Source organism: Symphalangus syndactylus, chromosome 5 (assembly GCF_028878055.3).
Source record: "Symphalangus syndactylus isolate Jambi chromosome 5, NHGRI_mSymSyn1-v2.1_pri, whole genome shotgun sequence".
Classification (NCBI taxonomy): Eukaryota; Metazoa; Chordata; class Mammalia; order Primates; family Hylobatidae; genus Symphalangus; species Symphalangus syndactylus.
This window is the reverse complement of record NC_072427.2, coordinates 147788707-147811030: the sequence shown is the minus strand read 5'-3', so window position 1 is coordinate 147811030 and position 22324 is coordinate 147788707. Positions and strand designations below refer to the sequence as shown.

General features: G+C 43.9%; 1 protein-coding gene across 50 annotated transcripts in view; it reads left to right on the top strand.

The window, feature by feature from the left end:
• Nucleotides 1-5141: 5141 nt before the first annotated feature.
• PEX5 (peroxisomal biogenesis factor 5) overlaps nt 5142-22324 on the top strand; it is a 30142-nt gene continuing 12959 nt past the window's right edge. For 9 of the 50 annotated variants that reach the window (XR_010120894.1, XR_010120892.1, XR_010120890.1 and 6 more), the window contains exons 1-12: nt 6853-7013; nt 7285-7320; nt 7622-7754; nt 7965-8096; nt 14633-14735; nt 15651-15741; nt 16137-16247; nt 16508-16600; nt 17278-17397; nt 21142-21285; nt 21474-21544; nt 21914-22126. Coding sequence is in view for 40 of the 50 variants with exons in the window: in XM_055280800.2 (XP_055136775.2) it covers nt 6867-7013; nt 7285-7320; nt 7622-7754; nt 7965-8096; nt 14633-14735; nt 15651-15741; nt 16137-16247; nt 16508-16600; nt 17278-17397; nt 21142-21285; nt 21474-21544; nt 21914-22126 (1394 nt within the window). In the remaining 10 variants the exon portion in view is untranslated. Of the gene's footprint in view, nt 5300-6074; nt 6706-6850; nt 7014-7284; nt 7321-7621; nt 7755-7964; nt 8097-14632; nt 14736-15650; nt 15742-16136; nt 16248-16507; nt 16601-17277; nt 17398-21141; nt 21286-21473; nt 21545-21913; nt 22127-22324 lie in introns of those variants that run through there. The other 41 variants (XM_063639728.1, XM_063639727.1, XR_010120896.1 and 38 more) reach the window with 37 other exon arrangements.

Genomic DNA, 22324 nt, shown 5'->3' with positions numbered 1-22324 from the left:
AGACAACTTGCAGTTATGTAAAAAGTGTAATTTATGCCCTATAGGAAGCCCTCAGAATCTACCTCCCTACCCCAGTGTTCCCCTGGCTCCTTCCCCAACTAATAAGGACCCCCCTTCAACCCAAATGGTCCAAAAGGAGATAGACAAAGGGGTAAACAATGAACCAAAGAGTGCCAATATTTCCCCATTATTCCCCCTCCAGGCAGTGGGAGGAGAATTCGGCCCAGTCAGAGTGCATGTACCTTTTTCCCTTTCAGATTTGAAGCAAATTAAAATAGACCTAGGTACATTCTCAGATAACCCTGACGGCTATGTTGATGTTTTACAAAGGTTAGGACAATCCTTTGATCTGACATGGAGAGATATAATGTTACTGCTAGATCAGACACTAACCCCAAACGAGAGAAGTACCGCCATAACTGCAGCCCGAGAGTTTGGCGATCTCTGGTATCTCAGGTCAATGATAGGATGACAACAGAGGAAAGAGAATGATTCCTCACAGGCCAGCAGGCAGTTCCCAGTGTAGACCTTCATCGGGACACAGAATCAGAACATGGAGATTTGTGCTGCAGACATTTGCTAACTTGCGTGCTAGAAGGACTAAGGAAAACTAGGAAGAAGCCGATGAATTATTCAATGATGTCCGCTATAACACAGGGAAAGGAAGAAAATCCTACTGCCTTTCTGGAGAGACTAAGGGAGGCATTGAGAAAGCATACCTCTCTGTCACCTGACTCTATTGAAGGCCAACTAATCTTAAACGATAAGTTTATCACTCAGTCAGCTGCAGACATTAGAAAAAAACTTCAAAAGTCTGCCTTAGGCCCAGAGCAAAACTTAGAAACCATATTGGACTTGGCAACCTTGGTATTTTATAATAGATATCAGGAGGAGCAGGTGGAATGGGACAAACGGGATTTAAAAAAGGCCACCGCTTTAGTCATGGCCCTCAGGCAAACAGACTTTGGAGGCTCTGGAAAAGAGAAAGGCTGGGCAAATTGAATGCTTGCTTCCAATGCGGTCTACAAGGGCACTTTAAAAAAGATTGTCCAAATAGAAATAAGCCACCCCCTCATCCATGCCCCTTATGTCAAGGGAATGACTGGAAGGCCCACTGCCCCAGGGGACGAAGGTCCTCTGAGTCAGAAGCCACTAACCAGATGATCCAGCAGCAGAACTGTGTACCAGCCCATGCCATCACCCTCACAGAGCCCCGGGTATGCTTGACCATTGATTGAGGGCCAGGAGGTTAACTGTCTCCTGGACACTGGTGCAGCCTCCTCAATCTTACTCTCCTGTCTCAGACAACTGTCTTCCAGATCTTTCACTATCTGAGGGGTCCTAGGAGAGGCAGTCACTAAATACTTCTCCCAGCCACTAAGCTGTGACTGGGGAACTTTACTCTTTTCACATGCCTTTCTAATTATGCCTGAAAGCCCCACTCCTTTGTTAGGGAGAGACATTCTAGCAAAAGCAGGGGCCATTATACAATTGAATATAAGAGAAAGAACACCCGTTTGTTGTCCTCTACTTGAGGAAGGAATTAATTCTGAAGTCTGGGCCACAGAAGGAGAAATGGACAAGTGAAGAATGCCTGTCCTGTTAAACTAAAGGATTCTGCCTCTTTCCCCTACCAAAGGCAGTACCCTCTTAGACCCACCCAGCTCTCTGATGGACAGCCCAACAAGGCCCAACAAGGACTCCAAAAGATCATTAAGGACCTAAAAGCCCAAGGCCTAGTAAAACCATGCAATAGTCCCTGCAATACTCCAATTTTAGGAGTACAGAAACCCAGTGGACAGTGGAGGTTAGTGCAAGATCTCAGGATTATCAACGAGGCCGTTGTCCCTCTATACCCAGCTGTACCTAACCCTTACACTCTGCTTTCACAAATACCAGAGGAAGCAGAGTGGTTCACAGTCCTGGATCTCAAGGATGCCTTTTTCTGTATCCCTGTACATCCCGACTCTCAATTTTTGTTTACCTTTGAAGATCCTTTGAACTCGACATCTCAACTCACCTGGACTGCTTTACCCCAAGGGTTCAGGGATAGCCCCCATCTATTTGGCCAGGCATTAGCCCAAGACTTGAGCCAGTTCTCATACTTGGACACTCTTGTCCTTTGGTATGTGGAGGATTTACTTTTAGCAGCCCGTTCAGAAACCTTGTGCCATCAAGTCACCCAAGCGCTGTTCAACTTCCTCGCCACCTGTGGCTACAAGGTTTCCAAACCAAAGGCTCAGTTCTGCTCACAGCAGGTTAAATACTTAGGGCTAAAATTATCCAAAGGCACCAGGGCCCTCAGTGAGGAATGTATCCAGCCAATACTGGCTTATCTTTATCCCAAAACCCTACTAACTGTTGGATGTGCCTCCCTCTGCACTTCAGGCCATACATTTCAATCCTGTATCTTTAACCTCCTTGTTAAGTTTGTTTCGTCCAGAATCAAAGCTGTAAAAACTACAAATGGCTCTTCAAATGGAGCCCCAGATGCAGTCCATGACTAAGAGCTACTACAGACCCCTGGACCTTCTAGGCCATGCTCTGATGTTGATGACATCAAAGGCACTCCTGCTGAGGAAATCTCAACTGCATGACCTACTATGCCCCAAGTCAGCAGGAAGCAGTTAGAGCGGTCGTTGGCCAACCTCCCCAACAGCATTTGGGTTTTCCTGTTGAGAGCGGGGACTGAGAGACAGGACTAGCTGGATTTCCCAGGCCAACTAAGAATATCTAAGCCTAGCGGGGGAAGATGACCGCACCCACCTTTAAACACGGGGCTTGTAACTCAGCTCACACCTGACAATCAGGTACTAAAGAGAACTCACTAAAATACTAATTAGGCTAAAAGCAGGAGGTAAAGAAATAGTCAATCATCTATTGCCTGAGAGCACGGGGGGAGGGACAATGATCGGGATATAAACGCAGGCATTTGAGCTGGCAGTGGCAACCCCCTTTGGGTCCCCTCCCGTTGTATGGGAGCTCTGTTTTCACTCTATTAAATCTTGCAACTGCCAAAAAAAAAAGTTTTAGACTTATGACTTTAAGAGGATTAAGAAAATTGAATAAATGTTTATAAGTTTGATTTATTAAAGGGTTGAATAAAAGTTTAGAAAGGTTTTGTCTAGTAGTGTTGTTTGCCCTGTCAGGTATTTAAAATATGAATATTAAATGTCACATAGTTAAAAATATTAGGAAATTTGTCTTTTATTTCTAAAAAGCAAAAGTACAGCACAGTGTTTAAGAGCATGGACTCTGGAACAAGACTGTGTCGGTCAAAGATCCACAAACTATGGCCTGGTCCCTGTTTTTCCATAGTCTGCAAGCTAAGAAGTATTTGACATTTTTTGGCTGGGCACAGTGGGTCACATCTGTAATCCCAGCACTTTGGGAGGCCAAGGTGGGTGGATCACCTGAAGTCAGGTGTTTGAGACCAGCCTGACCAACATGGTGAAACCCCATCTCTACTAAAAATACAAAAATTAGCTAGGTGTGGTGGCATGCGCCTGTAGTCCCAGCTACTCGGGAGGCTGAGGCAGGAGAATCGCTTGAACCTAGGAGGTAGAGGTTGTAGTGAGCCAAGATTGCGCCACTGCATGCTGGCCTGGGTGACAGAAGAAGACTCTGTCTCAAAACAAATAAGTATTTGACATTTTTAAATGGTTGGAAAAACATCAAAAGAAGAATAATATTTTGTAATATGAAAATTATATAAAATTCACATTTCAATCCCCATAAAAAGCATTACTGGAATACAGCCATGCTCATTTGTTTAGGTGTGGCCTATGTCTGCTTTTGTGCTCCAACAGTGGGGTTGAGTCACTGTGACAGAGACTGTATGGACTACAAAGTCAAAAATATTGACCATGAGCCCTTTACAGTTTGGTGACCCTGGTCTGGGTTCAAATCCCAGCTCTGCTATTTATTAGTGTGACCTTGTGCAAGTCACTCAACTTCTCTGTGCCTCAGTTTCCTCTTTTGTGAAATGGGGTATAATATTATTAATAACTATTAGGAGGATTAAATAAATCAATAGTTGAAAAGTGCTTGAAACAATGCCTGGCACACAGTCAATGCAATATGTGTCTAAACATGGGAAGAATTTAACCTATTGAACTTGAATTAGTCAAACATCAAAGAATAAGTAAAAACTATTTTTATTTTATAAAAATTACTACTTTTATGAATAGAATAAGAATTTAAAGTTGAACCTGGATTAACAAAATCTAGGGTTTCAAATCTAGAGCTTCAGTAAATTAAATATTAAACACCAAAGTCAGTCTATTAGCCCTTTCCCAGCACCTCTGGCTGGGACTGTGGACCAAGTTCTGTGAATGATTCTATGGCCTAGGAGATCAAAGATCTCCACGGTTTATCAGTAAGTCTTCTCTAAGACTGGGAAGTAGGTGCCTGGAGTTATGCCTGGATTAAAGTTTGACTTCCTAGCCATCTGATTTTGCACAAGTCTTATCTGTAAAGTGGGTCTACTAATATCTATTTAATAGGGGTATTAAGAAGACTAAAAGCATTGAGATACATAAAGTGTTTTACACAACACCTGGATTTTAGTCAACATCAGTTATTATTGTTAGCATTCTTCCAAGATCTGCACACAAAGTGAGTTACTGCTAATCAGTCGATAAACTCCTAGCAGAGCAGAAGGTTATGTGTGTCGTGATGTTTAAGTGGTACTGGGAAACTCTGGTTGCCTAGAGGTTCTGAAATTCTACTGTATCAGATGGGTTCCTTTAAACATTGCTCTCTCTAGGGGTCCTCTTTTTAAAAGTATGCACCTTCTGGAGGGCATCTCTTCATCCTTGTGTGGTTTAGTTTATCAGGTACTAGGTATTTTCCTCACGATGGCAGCCTGAGAACAGGGGACGACACCCAAGGGCTGGGATTTGTGTGCTCCAGAAGAAAACGGGGCGTAGGACTGGGGCCTCCGAAAGGGGGCGAAAAAGCAAGGAAAAGGAGAAATGTTGCACCGTCTTATGGTCTGTCCCCTGCCATTCTGTTCCCCTGAGGTGTCAGAGCAGTTTCTCTTATCTTCCCAGGGATGAGTTTACACAGACATTCCCTGTGGCCCCCTGAGGCCTCCACCTTTGAAATCTGCAGAACAGCCAGGAAACAAGCCCGGCCCATGGCGCCACCTGCTGCCTGCCTGCCTCTGCTCGTGCACCCTGGGCTGGGATGGTACTTCTGTTCGTCTGGCATTATTGCCCTTGGTCATTTACCGGCAGCCCTGGGCCCCTCCTTGCTCTTCTCCATGACACTAGGACTCCCTTGGTCTTGAAGCCGGGTGAGATTATCAGGGTTTGTTTCTCAATGACTTTGAGGTTTGACAGCAGAGCACACTCTTTGGCAGATGAGGGGGGCTGAGGCTTAGTTTTATTCCGTGATTAAAAGCATTTCTTGTATGTTTGTGCTTTCCCAGCCTGGAGTGGTGGGAATAAGGCCACTACGTTGACTTAGTGGAAGGAAAGGCTGACTCACTGTACACCTTCCCTGTACGTTACCAGCTCGAGGTCTCAGGATGCGTTGGACCCTATTTTGGTCTCCGGAATTTGTCATCATGCAGTGCTATTTTCCCCATTACGCAGAGGTGGAGAGGGATTGAGGCGGGGGCGGGCCCCTGTCTCCATGGAGACAGTGACGCTGCCCTGCTAGGGGTTATTTGGAAGGGGGGCAGGCCTAGGAGGCTGAAGAAGGCCTCGGACTGGACTCCCCAGCCCCTGGTGTTAGGGCTTTTCTCTTTCTTGGGCTTGGGAACATTAGCCATCCCCATTTTAGTGAGAAAACTTAGGCTCAGAAAGGGCAGTGAATCCCCTTAGGTCACAATGCGCCCAAGGGAAGAGGCAGGATCAATTGAGCCTAGGATCTCGCGTCTTCGGCTTCTCCCCAGAGCCTGGGAAGCCCTTCTTAGCTCCACTCTTCTTTGAGCTTTCCGTCAAACAAATCCCAGGGCCCGTGGCCTTTTTGAGCGCTCCTAAAGGCGACTCTCCAAGACCTGCTCTCTAAGGTGCTCTTCCCCTTTAAGACTCACGGCTCTTCCCGTCAGGCTGCGTCGCAGTCTTAAGGCCCCGCCCCTTCAGACAGCTTCCGCTGGGCCTGGGCCGCTGCGGGGCGGTCACGGCCCCTTTAAGCCTGAGCCCCGCCCCCTGGCTCCCCGCCCCCCCCTTCTCCCCTCCCCCAAGCCAGCACCTGGTGCCCCGGCGGGTCGTGCGGCGCGGCGCTCGGCGGTGAGCGCCTGACCCGAGGGGGCTCGGGGCCGCGTCACTGGGCCCTCCCCACCCTTGCGGTGGCCTCGCGGGTCCCAGGGGCGGGGCTGGAGCGGCAGCAGGGCGGGGGAGATGGGCGGTGGGGAGCGCGGGAGGGACCGGGCCGAGCCGGGGGACGGGCTCCGGTGACTTAGCGGGAGGGAATGCCCCTCTGCCGTGCCCACCGCGTGCTGGGGCTGCGGGGGCCTAGATATGGTCGAGCTGTTTTCCCACTCTCCTTTGCCCGGGCAGTGTCCCCTTCCAGCCCGGTTGTTGAAGCGTCCCTGTGGTCCCCCGGGGTCCAGGCCCCTTTGTGGAGGCAGCTACTGGCCCCCCAGCCTATGAGACCGTAGTCGTGGAGGCCTCTGCAGAGGCGCAGGCTGGAAGCGGTGGCCTTTGAGGGGGGCGGCAGGAGAGAGTGCCGACCTCCCTCGAACTCCTGGCAGAGGTGGGGGTCACAGCAAAAGCACTGGGGTGGAGGGCGGCCTGTGTGGGGCAGACGCCTGTGTGCCTTCCTCGGATACGGGCAGAGTTGTGGGTCTGGGAAGGGTCTGGCTTGGGTACCTCAGTTCCAAACCTCCTGTGTCCCTCAGAGAGCTGGCGGTCACCATGGCAGTGCGGGAGCTGGTGGAGGCCGAATGCGGGGGTGCCAACCCGCTCATGAAGCTAGCCGGGCACTTCACCCAGGACAAGGCCCTTCGGCAGGAGGGATTGAGGCCTGGCCCCTGGCCCCCCGGAGCCCCAGCCTCTGATGCAGTGAGTGTTCTTGAGGTGGAAAGCCTAGGTGGTGGTCTGAGGTGGAGGGGCTGTTTGCACATCTTGGTATAACTGCTTTCTCTATTGTGTTGCAAATCATAGTAGTTACCACTTACTGAGCGTTTGCTAAACACTAGAAAACCCTGTGCACCTTTAAATAAATGTAACCATTTTATAGAGGAAGAAACCGAGGCTCGGATGCCTGTGGTCTTCATCAACCCCTAATTTTAGAGGAACTGCACCATTTTGCCTCTCTGTCTTTCTCTCTTAGGCCTCCAAGCCTTTGGGAGTAGCTTCTGAAGATGAGGTAAATAGACCAGTCTCTTTTCTGTCCCATTTTTCTCTTGCCCATTGTGTTTTTACCTTTAAACTTAGTTCACCCGTATTTCAATTTTTGGGCTTTCCTGACCGAATGAGAATGCCTGCTTGTTTTTAAATGTATTTTTTTGTGCTTCTAAATCTATGGAAAGACAATTTCTCTTTATGTGTCTCCAGTTTCTGTGTTTCCTTTCCTTGTATCTGACATTGGGATCCCCCTCCAGTGGGTCCTGTCTGTTGCTGGGGTCTCCCAACCCTATGGGTTCATTTCATCATTTCTCTTCTGGCAGTTGGTGGCTGAATTCCTGCAGGACCAGAATGCACCCCTTGTGTCCCGTGCCCCTCAGACCTTCAAGATGGATGACCTCCTGGCTGAGATGCAGCAGATTGAGCAGTCAAACTTCCGCCAGGCTCCCCAGAGAGGTGAGCCCAGAATCTAGTGGGAGGGGAGATCGTTTTCCATGTAGCCAGGGCCAAGGAAGGGGGTTCCATTGGATGCTGCTGGCATTGGGGAACTGAGATGCAGAAGGAGACAAAAGTAACAGAGTGTTTTCACGTGGACTCAGGGTTCTTTAGGCACGATGGAATGGTATGTATGTATTCTTTCTTAGTTTTCTGTCTCTCTCTTTTAAGCCCCAGGTGTGGCAGACTTGGCCTTGTCTGAGAACTGGGCCCAGGAGTTTCTTGCAGCTGGAGATGCTGTGGATGTAATTCAGGATTATAATGAGACTGACTGGTCCCAAGAATTCATCTCTGAAGTTACAGGTGAAGCTTGTTATGGGAAAATCTATATTGGCTTCTATGGGGCAGAATGCTATATCCTTCCCCCATTCACGGTATAGTGTGATTACGATTTTTCTGGTCTCATGACTCATTTCTAGAGGGGTAGGGTACTGAACTCAATTTCCCTTAGGTGATAACAGAATGAAATGTATATTAAACAGAGGACTGGGTTTGTACTGGATAAGAGATTTTGGATAGAGAGAACGAAGAGTTTGGTTGGCCTTTTTGTTACTTTATCACTGTGGTTTGGTGGAGAGGATCTACAGATTGGATGGATGGCAGTGTTGCCGAGGAAGAGAGTATTCACTACAGCACCTGGGATTCTGGCATTAAGTTATTTGGAACAGAATTGGGGCCTTCAGAGTGTTATTGTGAAGTTCAAGTGCCTGAGGTATATGGCTTTAGAAGGTAAAGACCATACCATGATGATGATAATAAAAATTAATAACGATAGTTACTTTCTAGGCCTTGTGTTACATGCTTTGAATGCATTATCTACTTACTCTCCATGAGAACCCTAGAGGTAGTTACTGTTTTTAGACCTAGTTTAAAGATAAGAAAATTGAGGCTTAGAGGTGAAGCGTGCCCAAGGTTACACAGCTTTGTCAGTGGTAGAGTTGGGGTTTGACCCTGGATTTGAATGATTCCTGACCCTGTGGCCTTAACTGTGATGCTGTACTGCCAGGCCTGCAATTTATGCTCTTTCTTGCTTTGCTACAGACTTCAAGGTCTCAGCCTAATTTTTCCTCTTTGAAAGCATCCATTGCTGCTGCGTCTTTTATGATAGATTCTTCTTGCCCTAAGCCTATCTAATCAGGTATATGGTGGGAAGGGCAGTCTCTTCAGCTTTCCTCTTCCTGATTGCTCTCAAAAGTTAGCCTCTTTCCAGTTTAAGAAATCAAGACTAAGAAGAGATACAGGTAGAGAAAGTTACCAAGTTCTGGGATCTTGGGGAGTCACATCATCATGGTTCCTGAATTTTTCTGAGCTGATTAAAGGGACTGAATTGGTTTCTACCCCCACCATTTTAATTTATGTTCTTTCTTGCTTTGCTACAGATTTCAGGGTCTCAGTCTAATTTTCCTTGAGAGCATCCATTGCTCCTTGCATCCTTTAGGATTGATTCTTACCCGAACCTTATCTGATCAGGGAGAAATGTGTGTGAAGGAGGCCCATGTTTAGGATGGGCTTCTCCGCACACAAGAGAAAAACCCCAAATCTAAAAACTAAAACTCACCTTTAATAAGATCTGTGGGTCTCTTTTATCATGTGTCTCTTTCCCACCCATAAGCTGGAGTTAAGGTAGAACAGTAGGTGCTCTTGGCTTTGTTAAGAGTGCTAAGCACTTTATCTTCTTAAGCTCGTTAGAACTTCACAGTAACACTTAGAAGGTGGATATTCCCCCCCCATTATGTAGATGAGGAGACTGAGATTTGGAAAAGTTAAATACTTTGTGCGAAATCATTGAATGCTAGAGATGATATTCAAACTCATGTCTGTGTGGCTCTTGAGATTCTTTTTTTTTTTTTTTTTTGAGACAGGGTCTTGCTCTCACCCAGGGTGGAGTGCAGCGGTGTGATCTCTACTCACTGCAACCTCTGCCTCCTGGGTTCAAGGGATTCTCCCATTTCAGCCTCCTGAGTAGCTAGGACTACAGGCGTGTGCCACCATGGCTGGCTAATTTTGGTATTTTTAGTAGAGACAGGGTTTCACCATGTTGGCCAGGCTGGTCTTGAACTCCTGACCTTAAGTAATCCACCACAGCCACCCAAAGTGCTGGGATTACAAGCGTGAGCCACCACACACGCCCTCAAGCTGAGATTGTGAAATTGCCGCAAGTTAAAATCTGAACCATAGCAAAGACCCTCTCCTAGACAGAAACTCAGTTTTTCACATAAACCTTAGACTTAAGTGCTATCTCTTATCACAGAGAGGCTTCTGTTGTAATGTGGGCATTTGTCATTTTTGATAACTCAAAAAAACATTGCTACTATGAGCGTTGAGATGGATGAAATTTTTGCTATAATTACCTGAATTGCATGCAGCCAGTGAAATCTTCCTTAACTTGAAATGAAAAACAACTTTAGAAAAACATGTTGGATCTATCTCACCAGTTAAATGCTCTTAGTAGAGCTCTTCTAGTGTTTTGTAGATTCTTTTGGAATCGTGCCTGTTTCACAGAGGCAGAGACATGCAAACCTTAGAATGGGAGTTGAGCTGTTTGAAGTCTGCCTTCATAAAAATGTCTTATTGCAGCAGTATATTGCTTTGCATGTAGTAGGCCTCTGGTATTGAATGAATGAATTGAGATCTGGGAGAAAAAGCTAAAGGAAAGGGGTTCATTTTGTCGTAACTGACTTTTTTTTTATTATCCTTCATTTTTAATTATAGCATTTGTGGCTGATACAATTGTATAGGTTAGCTATGGCTTTATAGATAAGTAGATTTTGAGATGAAAGAAGGGTATACTCTTTAAGTTCTTATTTTAAAATCTCCACTGTTAAGAGTCAAAATCAAGTTTAAAAAGAACTTTGCAGCTCAATTATTTAAATTTAAATTTTTTATTTGGAAGTACTTAGTTTCACTGGAAGTTGAAAAAAAAAATGTATAGGAAGGTTCTGTGTACCCTTCACCCAATCTCCTCCAGTGGTAACATTTTACATAACAGTTATGCAGAGATCAGAAATCAAGAAATTGCCCTTGTTTCAATCCACAGAGTTTATTAGGTTTCACCAGTATTACATGCCCTTATTTGTGTGTGTGTCTTTTATGCAATTTTATTAAATGTGTAGATTTGTGTAAGCATCGTCATGATCAAGATACAGAACTATTCTCTCACCACATGAAGTTCATTTTTTTTAGCTTACCTTATTTTGTAATGGAATCCCCCCATCTTAAATCTTCTGGGTCAAATAATTCTCCATCTTGTGTTTGCTCAGATCTAGAGATAAAACACATCTTCAGGGTTCTTAAATTTAGACAGCTTTGGTTGACATGGTATGTGAGGTTCATATGATAATCGTGAGAGATAAACCTGCACTTTCATGGGAAAAGCCATGGATAGCAGTAGCAGAAGATAATTGGCAACAGATCTTTTCTGGATGGTGGAGGAGAGGCTTTGGAATAACAGTCTCATTGTGATGTTTTCTGCTTTTGTTATAGGTTTGCCATGAGCAGACTAATGATAATAGCTAACATTTGTTACTGTATGCGTTGGTTTTCACAGCAGCCCCTACTGTTATCTCTGCTTTAAAGATAAGGACATGGGGCCCGGCGCGGCGGCTCAAGCCTGTAATCCCAGCACTTTGGGAGGCCGAGGCGGGTGGATCACGAGGTCAGGAGATCGAGACCATCCTGGCTAACACGGTGAAACCCCGTCTGTACTAAAAAAATACAAAAAAATTAGCCGGGTGTGTTGGCGGGCGCCTGTGGTCCCAGCTACTCGGGAGGCTGAGGCAGGAGAATGGCGTGAACCCAGGAGGTGGAGGTTGCGGTGAGCCGAGATCGCGCCACCGCGCTCCAGCCTGAGGGACAGAGAAAGACTCCGTCTCAAAAAAAAAAAAAAAAAAAAAAAGATAAGGACATGGAAACTTAAGAAGGTTGAGTAACTAGTCTGAAGATGCACAGTGAATAAGTGATGGAGTTAGGATTTAAATGTGGGTAGACTGACCCTACAACCTGTATTCTTCTCCACAGTGCTGCTATTTAGCAGACACAGAAACTTTCATGAGTAAGCATAGCAAGTTCTGAGTTTTTGACTTTTGAGCTTGGGGAAGATGTGCCTAGAAGGAATGAGTAAACGAGAAATTATATGAGGTGCACATTTTGAGTGGGATATTTGGTGTCTAGGTTATTCTCACTCTACTAATCTATATGACCTCAGGCAGTGCATCCCCTCTGTAGACCTTAGTTGCCTTGATCTCAGATGTATCCACATGGATCTGATTTTCTGTAGGAATTTCTCAGATTGTGAAGGCAGTGTGTTACTCTTTTGATTCTTTTGGTTATTTGAGTCTTTTGTTGGAGTAGGTTCCCAATGCCAAGAAATTCTGGGTCTTGTGGCTAATCTGGCCAAATACCAAATTATAGGTATTTGAGGGTAGTTTTTCTCAGCTCTGGGATTTTTTTTGTTAAACTGCCTCATATCTATTGTTAAGTCCTCATGTCTGTTGTAAAAATTCAAAGGTGCGGCCGGGCGTGGTGGCTCACGCCTGTAATCCCAGCACTTTGGGAGGCCGAGGTGGGCGGATCACGAGGTCAGGAGATCGAGACCACCGTGAAACCCCGTCTCTACTAAAAATACAAAAAATTAGCCGGGCATAGTGGCGGGTGCCTGTAGTCCCAGCTGCTCGGAAGGCTGAGGCAGGAGAATGGCGTGAACCCTGGAGGCAGAGCTTGCAGTGAGCCGAGATTGCGCCACTGCGCTCCAGACTGAGAGACAGAGCGAGACTCCGTCTCAAAAAAAAAAAAAAAAAAAAATTCAAAGGTGCTTTGTATTTTTTCGGTTTTTTTTTTTTTTTTTTTTTTGTCCTTGAGAGGACCATTTCATAGAAATTTGAAGTGTTTTCTATGAATTTGAGGAGCACTTATGGCCAGAATATGCTTTTGCAAAATACTCTAGTTGAGAGTTAGAAGTGATTGGAGAGTTGAGGAGGTAGTAGTTATTTTTCAACAGAATGGAACTAAGAATTTCAACTAAGAATGGAACTAAGGAACTAGGAGATGTTAAAGTCTCTTTGAGTAGTAAGCATCTCCTTTCTGTCTCCACACTTGAGGCAACAGTCTAACTGGGGCAAATGGAAGCGAAATGCTTCCTGTGAGAGCTAGTGAGCAGAATCTGCATTTAATTTTTGAGAGTCCTTGAAATTAACAGATGGATCTATGGTCAAAAAACAATTGCCAACCATATTTCTTATTACATTATACATTACCTATTATATATATAATACATTATACATTGTATATAATGTATTTCTTATTACATTATATGTTATATATAATGTATTTCTTATTACATTATATGTTATATATAATGTATTTCTTATTACATTGTATGTTATATATAATGTAATAAGTAGTAATTACTTATTATTTATAATTAGGTGTATTCTGAGAGTCTTGATCCTTTGTTTTTCACATTTTGACATTTCATGCTCAGGTTTTGAGACTACTTTGTTGACATTATTCAGGCAAAGTCTCAGTTAAAATGGAGTAGAAGTTTTTGTACTTTAATACCGAAGGGGTAGTAAAAGCAACGGCGGTCAGATCTTGAAACTGGGGACAAAGACTGCTAGTATCAGCTACTATTTTCACACCCCTGCCCAAATGTCCCTCTTTAATACAAATTGGAGTTAGTAGGTTCTCAACAAGAGAGTGGACTTCCCCCTTAGGAACTGTCCTTGTCATGGGCCAGGAGTGGGGAATAGCAGGGGAAGGTGGTGGCAGACTAACTAGTAAGATTAGTTCTGGGCACAGGGCAGAAGGAAAGAATGCTGCAGGCTTGTGCCTTCTCTTCGTTTCCTTGTTCTTTAGTGCCCGCAGTCAGTCTCCTTGTTTTTTTTTTTCTGGCCACAGGATAGTAAAGGGCAAAGTCCTGGAGGATGAAAAACAGTTCAACACCCTCATTGAGTTTGTTGCCTTGATAGGTTTATTCTGATGTTGCAGCAGTCCCCTTTGTCACTAGAGCTTCTGAGACAGTTTCTAGAATTAGACTGAAAAAACGTAGCTACTCAGAGATAATCAAAAGCGAGAAAAGTCAGAATAGTGTTTACTTCTGGGGGCAGGGAGATTGAGGGAGCCTGTGAGGGAACTGTAAACGTTCTGTATCTTGATCTGGGTGGTGGTGATGTGAGTGTATCATATGTGGAAGTTAATTTAGCTGTACACTTAAGTTTGGTAGACATTATATGGTTTCATATTTGTATATTACATTTCAATTAAAAAATGAAAAAACCCACCAAACATCCATAGGGAAGAGCAGACCTATATATCTTTAATTCTAGCCTAGCATTCCACTTCTGTGATTCTCTTGGTAGGCAAATTACAATGAAATAAGGCTCCTTTGGCTGGGATTGTGTGAACTCTGGGTAGAAGGAGAACAGACCAGTGGCTTGGTTAAGGAACAGGAGCCCTTCTGTGCTCCCTTCACTCCTTACTGTCTCCCTGCTGTACTTCTGAGGAAAGTGAAAGCCCTTGTGCTTCCTATTTCTTATTGAAATATCTTGTACTTCAAGAAAAAGAGTTTGGTTCTTAATCCTTTCCTGAGCTTCCTTATTTGATCTTCCGTTCCCAACTCTCAGTAAATTTCTGCCCCAGGCTCCTTGAGAATGGGTTGGATATTGAGGATGTTGAAATTTAGTAGTATATTCTTTTGACCAGGGGTGTCTGAGGGAGTCAACAGAGTTTTGTCTGCTTTGGTGTGGCAAACAGGGTCAGTTGAATATGGGCATTTGTTTCTCTTTCCTTGATCCCACACTGAATGGACCCGTGTGATTTCCCCATCTCTCTGCTCCTTGCAGACCCCTTGTCTGTGTCCCCCGCCCGCTGGGCTGAGGAATATTTGGAGCAATCAGAGGAGAAACTGTGGCTGGGAGAACCTGAAGGAACAGCCACCGATCGCTGGTGAGTTCAGATGCCTCTTTCCGAATCCCGTGAAAGGAGTATAGACAGTTTTCCCAGCCTCCTCTAACCTCCTCCATCCACGTTCTCAAATCAACTTACTTTATTCTTTAAGATTTCCCCTTGGATTATTACTCTTGTGAATTTGTGGTTCAAATATAGTCAAGGACACAGTGGTTGTGTGCCTGTACTCAGGAAGCTGAGGTGGGAGGATTGCTCGGGCCCAGGAGGTCAAGTCTAGCCCGAGGAACACAGTAAGACCTTGTCTTTAAAAAAACAAAAGTGCATGCATGTGCGCGCACACACACACACACATATATACACACACAGATGTACATACATGCATACATATATACACGTATACATACACGTACACACGTATACACATACATGTATACATATGTGCACATGTAGATACATGCATACACATACATAGACATAGATACATGTATACACACATACACGTACACATGTATTTACATACACACGTATACACACGTATATATACATACATATCAGCTATATTTGGGAGGAAGGGAGTTTTCAGACTGTTTTAAAATATATGTATATATGTAAATATATATATATCTTTCAAGAATCCTAACTATCCTATATGAAGGTCATAACTTCATCTTAAAGTTCATAATTTTACCTTGTTCCCTTCTTAATTTTGAGCCTGCTACTATCCCATCTGTATGCAAAGATATGTTTGGGAAAGGGAGAGCTAAAAGGATGTAGCTAGTACTTTCACACTCCTGCTCAAATGTCCTTCTATAATGCAAATTGGAGTTTGTAGGTTCTCAACAGGAGAATGGAGTTCCCCCACAGGAACGGTCATTGTCATGGGCTAGGAGTGGGGAGTAGCATGGGGAGGGTGATGGCAAACTAATGTGTAAAATTAGTTCTTACCCGTTCCAGGTATGATGAATATCATCCTGAGGAAGATCTGCAGCACACGGCCAGTGACTTTGTGGCCAAAGTGGATGACCCCAAATTGGCTAATTCTGAGGTGAGCCACATCCCTCTGCTGCTTTGCCCAGCAGAGCTGGTTTTGGAAGGCAAGAATCTTGTTTCTCTTACCCCAGTTTAGTTTAAAGAGAAGGAGAAGAGATCCTAGGTCTCTTCCTGTCTGTAGAACAGAGACTTAAGATCCTGCCTCTTCCTTCTAGTGTTCATTCCCTCATCTCCTTGCCTACTAACTCTTTTTTCTGATGCCTTTTTGAGTCTTTAGAGCCAGAAATCCCTTTCTTTTTGCTCTCTACTTCTTTTAGGGTCTTTAGCATATCTTGTCTGCAGCTAGAGATGGTCAGGGGAGGGGTGAGTACAGGGTCCTCTTGGGCATGGTTGAGAGTGCACACCTGGAAGTCCTTTCCCAAGTGGCCTATGTGTGTCTCTGTGCCCCAGTTCCTGAAATTCGTGCGGCAGATTGGCGAAGGGCAGGTGTCCCTGGAGTCCGGTGCAGGGTCGGGCCGAGCTCAGGCAGAACAGTGGGCAGCGGAGTTTATACAGCAGCAGGTAGGACATTGTCACTTTCCAGTCCCACTTGAGAGCCAGCTGATGCCCCAGGCCATGGGTTCAGTGGTCAGTGGTCCCAGATGGGGAAGGATAAGGCCAGCTTGTCTTGATAGCATCCAGGTCCCAAGTGGGTGGGAAAGAGATTCTGAGAATGATTTTCTCAGAAGTACCCAGGTTGGTAGTGTTTAGTGGGTATTTAGTGTGCATCTGATGGATAGAAAGTTGGTGGTAGTGGTACTGACCATCCTTTTTTGTCACAGGGTACATCAGATGCCTGGGTTGACCAGTTCACAAGACCAGTAAATACATCTGCCCTTGATACGGAGTTTGAACAAGCCAAGTCAGCTATAGAGGTGAGAGCAGATAGTGCAGGAGCAGACACCCCAAAAGAAAACACTCCTTGGAGTGAGTGGGTGTATGAACATCAAAGATGATGCAAATTGTATTTCATAGTGGACCTGGATCATCTGTGTCAGAGTTGCTTGGGGATGGGGTGGGTGCTGTTCAAAAATGCAGATTTCTGGGCCAGGCGTGGTGGCTCATGCCTCTAATCTCAGCACTTTGGGAGTCCGAGGTGGGTGGATCACCTGAGGTTAGGAGTTCGAGACCAGTCTGAACAACATGGAGAAACCCCATGTCTCTACTAAAAATACAAAATTAGCGTGGTGTGGTGGCACATGCCTGTAATCCCAGCTACTTGGGAGGCTGAGGCAGGAGAAATGTTTGAAATTGGGAGGTGGAGGTTGCAATGAGATGAGATCATGCCATTGCACTCTAGTCTGGGCAACAAGAGTGAAACTCTGTCTCAAACAAAAAAGTAAACTACAGATTTCTGGCCATCACCCCAGACTACTAAATCAATATCTGGGGATAGGATCTGGCCATCTGCATTTTTAAAAAGTTATTCAGATGATTCTTAAACATGTTGAAATTCAAGAGCTGCTGCCTTAGGGAATCCCAGCAGAGCTGAGAGTGGGGTGGGGTAGTCATGACGGATCTCCTTTTTCTATCTGCCTTCCCTTCCTTACAGTCTGATGTCGATTTCTGGGACAAGTTGCAGGCAGAGTTGGAGGAGATGGCAAAACGGGATGCTGAGGCTCACCCCTGGCTTTCTGACTATGATGACCTTACGTCAGCTACCTATGATAAGGTAAGGTAAAAACTCTTAGTTTTTCAGGTTCCAGAACTTCCTTCTTTTTAATGTCTTTCCTTTAATCCTGAATTTGAAGGGTGCTTTTAAGTATTTTCTTGAGTCCCTTTCCATGAAAAGAAGTCTGAATCATTCCCTTGCCCTTCCTCTTCAGTGATTGAGTATAAACTTTATTCTTGGGATATAGATGTTAATGAGACTATCTTTGTCAATAATGACAATCCAGTACATAACACCTATGAAGGAGGTTTGCACATGCTTGTTGCATTAAAAGCACAGAGGAAGTAGCTCTGCTTGGAGGTCAGATTGGGAGCTTTTTGAGAAGACCGCTGACTCCTTTGGTAGGGAGTGTTAGTGGACAGACTATCCCTTTGCCTCCACATCTTAGTATCTGTTTACTTTTTAAACTCACATGTTCATTTTAAGTTCTTACCTCTTATAGGTACTAGCCACTTGCCCTAATTTAGGGTTTTCAAAGAATTTATATTAAATAACTTAAATATTAGGGAAATTTCTTAGTAGTATGAAAGATGATTGCATTTTGCATATAGCATGTGCCGTTGACTTAGAAGCATATGTTACTTCTGGGGTCTTACTAAAAAACAAATCTACCTGTGGGTTGTAGGATATTTGGGGATGTGTTTAATAACTGAGCTCCTGAGTTGAAACATGAAGAGGGGAAAGAATCACGTGGTTTTGAAAAAAGGCAAAACAGGAACTGGGGAGGTGAGTAGTGATGTCTTTTTCTCAGTTCAGATCTGGTTGGGAAAGTATTCTGGGGCTGGAACCAGGGCCTGAGATGCCAACCAGGGTGCTGGAGATGGATCTTGATGTAATAAGGGAGCTATGCAAAGATGGGAAGATGCAGTTCAGAAAAAGTCTAGGGTTTGAGAGCCAGTGAAGAACAGTATTAGGAAAAATATGATTTTCTTTATTATTCCAGTCTGATCTGGATTTTTCTAACTATCCTATGTGATACAAGGGAAAAGACAGCTGGGACCTTGCCATGTATTTCACCAGACTGTGAGTTCATCGTATATAATTTTGATAAGGAAGAACTGAAGGAAATATAGATAACACTTTTGTTATTATTTTGTATTAACAATTTGATAAGTCACATAGACCCCATCAACTTATAAATGGAAAGTTATACATTTATGTAAAAATGTCCATGCTTTTCATACATATAGACTTAATACTAGTTTTGTATGAGCAGCATTTTCTTTTATCATTTATTACTCTCGTATTTATGACATGCTGGCCAGAATACATTTTTTATTTAAAAACTTTAAAAGTATGTTTGTAGATTCTTGAGCCCTACTTGATATCATTGATACTTTGGGATATTGCAAAATTAGGACTAGAAATACTTGCATTAATGTTCCTCAAAAAGTGATGTAGTAAAGCAATTCAGACAGTATCTGGCTTTAAGCTAATATTGAATTCCACGTCAATAGAACTTTTCAAAAACAAAGGATTTGACTCTTGATTGTTACATAAATTCGTGGATCTCTTTGAATGTACTGTTTGTTTATTGATAGCCCCTACATTTTCAGAGGCAATTTACATTGCAGCTCAGGCAGATAGTAATGTACTATTACGATAAAAGAGAAGTATGTGATGGGACAAACTCTTTGTAGTGATCATTTCTGCAGTTTGATCCTATGAGATTTTGGAGCAGACCAGACCGTGTATCAGATAAAATTAAGGACTTGGGTTTGGCTTTTCAGGATGTAACAGTGAAGCCAAGCTTATTCTGTGTTCTGTGGGTTCTTGAGGGATCCTCCAGAGTACTCTTTTTCCATCATCTGTGCAAATATTCTAATTTTGGAAAATTCCTCTTTGATCAGCAATTGACGAGACTTCAAGGAGGATAGATAATATGGATGCAAGGAAACTTAAGAGAATCCTGTGGTTGCAAGATGGTGGCATTGAGTTGTTGTGTTATCTAGTGAAGACACCTGAAGAGCATTCACATCACTCCTGGCTGTCATATACAGGCCATCATATCTTAAGGAAGTATCCAGAGCAATGAGGATAATAGCTATTTACAGATAGTATCTTAAGCTTTTTGTAAGGTGTTGGTGAAGATTCCCATTAGATGTTCTCAATGGCTCTGAGAGGCAGGAATTACTTTTATTAGGAAATTGCATTATAGATGACAGTAATCTCTGTTTTCTGTAGAGTGGCTTAAAACACATATTAATGATGAACAATAGTTGAGGTTGAATGCAGAAGGATTTATTTTATTGAACTGTAATAGCCTAGGGCAAGGGCCAGCAAACTGGCTTGTGGAATAAATCTTTATGTTTTTAGTGATCCACTAGCTGAGGATGGTTTTAACGTTTTTAAATGGTTGGAGAAAATCAAAAGAGTAATACTTTGTGACAAGTGAAAATTATATAAAATTCAAATTTTAGTGTCCATAAATAAAATGTTATTGGAAGACAGCCGTGCTCATTTGTTTACTTATGTCTGGCTGCTTTTGCACCACAACAGTAGAGTTGAGTAGTTGCAGCAGATCCACGAAGCCTGAAATATTTATTATCTGGCCCTTCACAGAAAGTTTGCTGATCACTGGAATAGCATCATTTTCTGCCTTCTGTCCAAAAACACACTTGTTTTCAATATAAATATACTTTCTATACATTTATCTTAAATCTACTATAATATGTCTCTCTTCTTAAACCCCCGTTATAATTATTTAATTTTCATTTGTGACAAATAATTTGCATCTGATCATGACTTAGAACTTTGCTGGTAAGATTTAAGCATTTTTGATTCTTTATCATTTTCATAATAATAATGAAAAAGGGCCTTATGTCTTTATTTTGTACAGTTTTATCTGAATTTATTCTTAACTGCATTTAGAAAGACCTCCACCTGGTGTTTTGCATCTTGTTTTCATTCTGGTGTATTATTTTGTGATGGTAACTACTCTTCAAAAAGGGACTTTTTATTTGCATGTCCCAAATTTTGCAGCTTACTAGTGACTTCCTCTTTACCTTATTTCTTCTCTGCCTAGTGTAAAATGCCAGTTGACAAAGCTTTGCAGATAGTATCGTAATTCTTCTCTAAAGTGAGAAATCCTCAGCTAGAAGAGAATGGTGGCTTTCTGAAGTATTCTCTGCCATCTGGGTTTTGGGATCCAGCTTTTGCTTACTGTCAGATACAGATTAATATTCATAATTATTAAGAATGAAATTGGGGAATAAATTAACATTTTCAAAATGCTTGAACATGTTTTATCTAGTTGACATGTGGAAAGACTCTGTGAGCTAAGTAAGAGTTATATTTGAATAGCAGGACTCCAAACATTTCCTTTATACATCATCACATTATTGAAGGATAACAAGAAATGCACTTTGAATAGCTAGGGACACTTTGTCTCATTACTATAAGCAGATCCTGTTGAGATATTCTGCCCCATGGTGAGAAGTCAAGGTGTGGGAATGCAAGCCTGTGATGACTTCCTAAAATAAGCTTATTTCCAGCGTGGATGAGTTTGTTGACTTGCCTAGCTTCTCCCAGGTATCATGAACAGGAGATGGGAGCACGAACCTGATACCAAATGATTTTACTTGTGTTATACGTGATCTTTATAATATGGAGAATTTGCCAGCAATTAATTCAGGAACCTGTTTGGAGGCCCTCAGCTTCTCTGCCTGTTGGTTGTCATCCTCACATCCCTGCTGTTCTGACTGTGCCACCTCTCAGTCCATCTCTCACGTGCTTTTCTTGTAGGGGTACCAGTTTGAGGAGGAGAACCCCTTGCGTGATCACCCTCAGCCTTTTGAAGAAGGGCTGCGGCGCCTTCAGGAGGGGGACCTGCCAAATGCTGTGCTGCTTTTTGAGGCAGCTGTGCAGCAGGATCCTAAGCACATGGAAGTGAGTGACTTAGAGACTGCTTCTTCCATCTTGAGAAAGGCCCCAAGGAGAGTAGTGCAGATGGGTTAGGGCCTGGGTGATGGCCTAGGATAGGGGCTTGAGAGCGAGATGGTGAGTGGGAGAAGCCAGGGGGAAGGGCGAATGGAGAGGTGAATATGGGGTGATGGAATCTGTCAACTTCCCTCTAGGCTTGGCAGTATCTGGGTACCACCCAGGCAGAGAATGAACAAGAACTATTAGCCATCAGTGCATTGCGGAGGTGAGTACACTGAAAGGTATGGGTGAGGTGCTTCCAAGGCTCTGCATATAACCTTTTGAATGACAGAAGCCCAGACCTGGATCCTTGTCTTTCTGGGTGCTAACGAGAGTGTTTTCTCATGCTGAAACTCTGAGTTGGAGTGAATTCCATTCCTTCCTCGGCTTTTGATTTTATTTGTGGGGCTTTGGTTGTCTCCTTGCCTGCTAAAACTTTCCCCTTAGATCTGTAACTTTATTATTAACTCATGTCAGAGGAGTCACAGGTGAGGCCATTGTGACTCTGCATTTCAAAGCTTGGCTTGGATCCCAGGGTGCTCATGTGTGCCAGTGTCATTGCAGATATCAAGTCTGCCCATCCCTGATCAAACAGGTGTCTGGAGCTAAAGCCAGATAACCAAACAGCACTGATGGCTCTGGCTGTGAGCTTCACCAACGAGTCCCTGCAGCGACAGGCCTGTGAAACCCTACGAGACTGGCTGCGGTACACACCAGCCTATGCCCATCTGGTGACACCTGCTGAAGAAGGGGCTGGTGGGGCAGGACTGGGCCCCAGCAAGCGTATCCTGGGGTCTCTCTTGTCTGAGTGAGTATGAGGGATTCCTAGGATGAGGAATTGCAGTAACCTAAGTCCCAGTAGGAGGGTGACCTTGATTTTGGAAGTTTGGATGGATTGAGACTGAAGGGTCCTGAGAGTGGGATGGGAAACCTAGGCTCAAGTTGAAGGAGGTCTGCATTCTACACTTCAGTGCTAGGATGAAATAGAAAAACAGGCTTCTATATT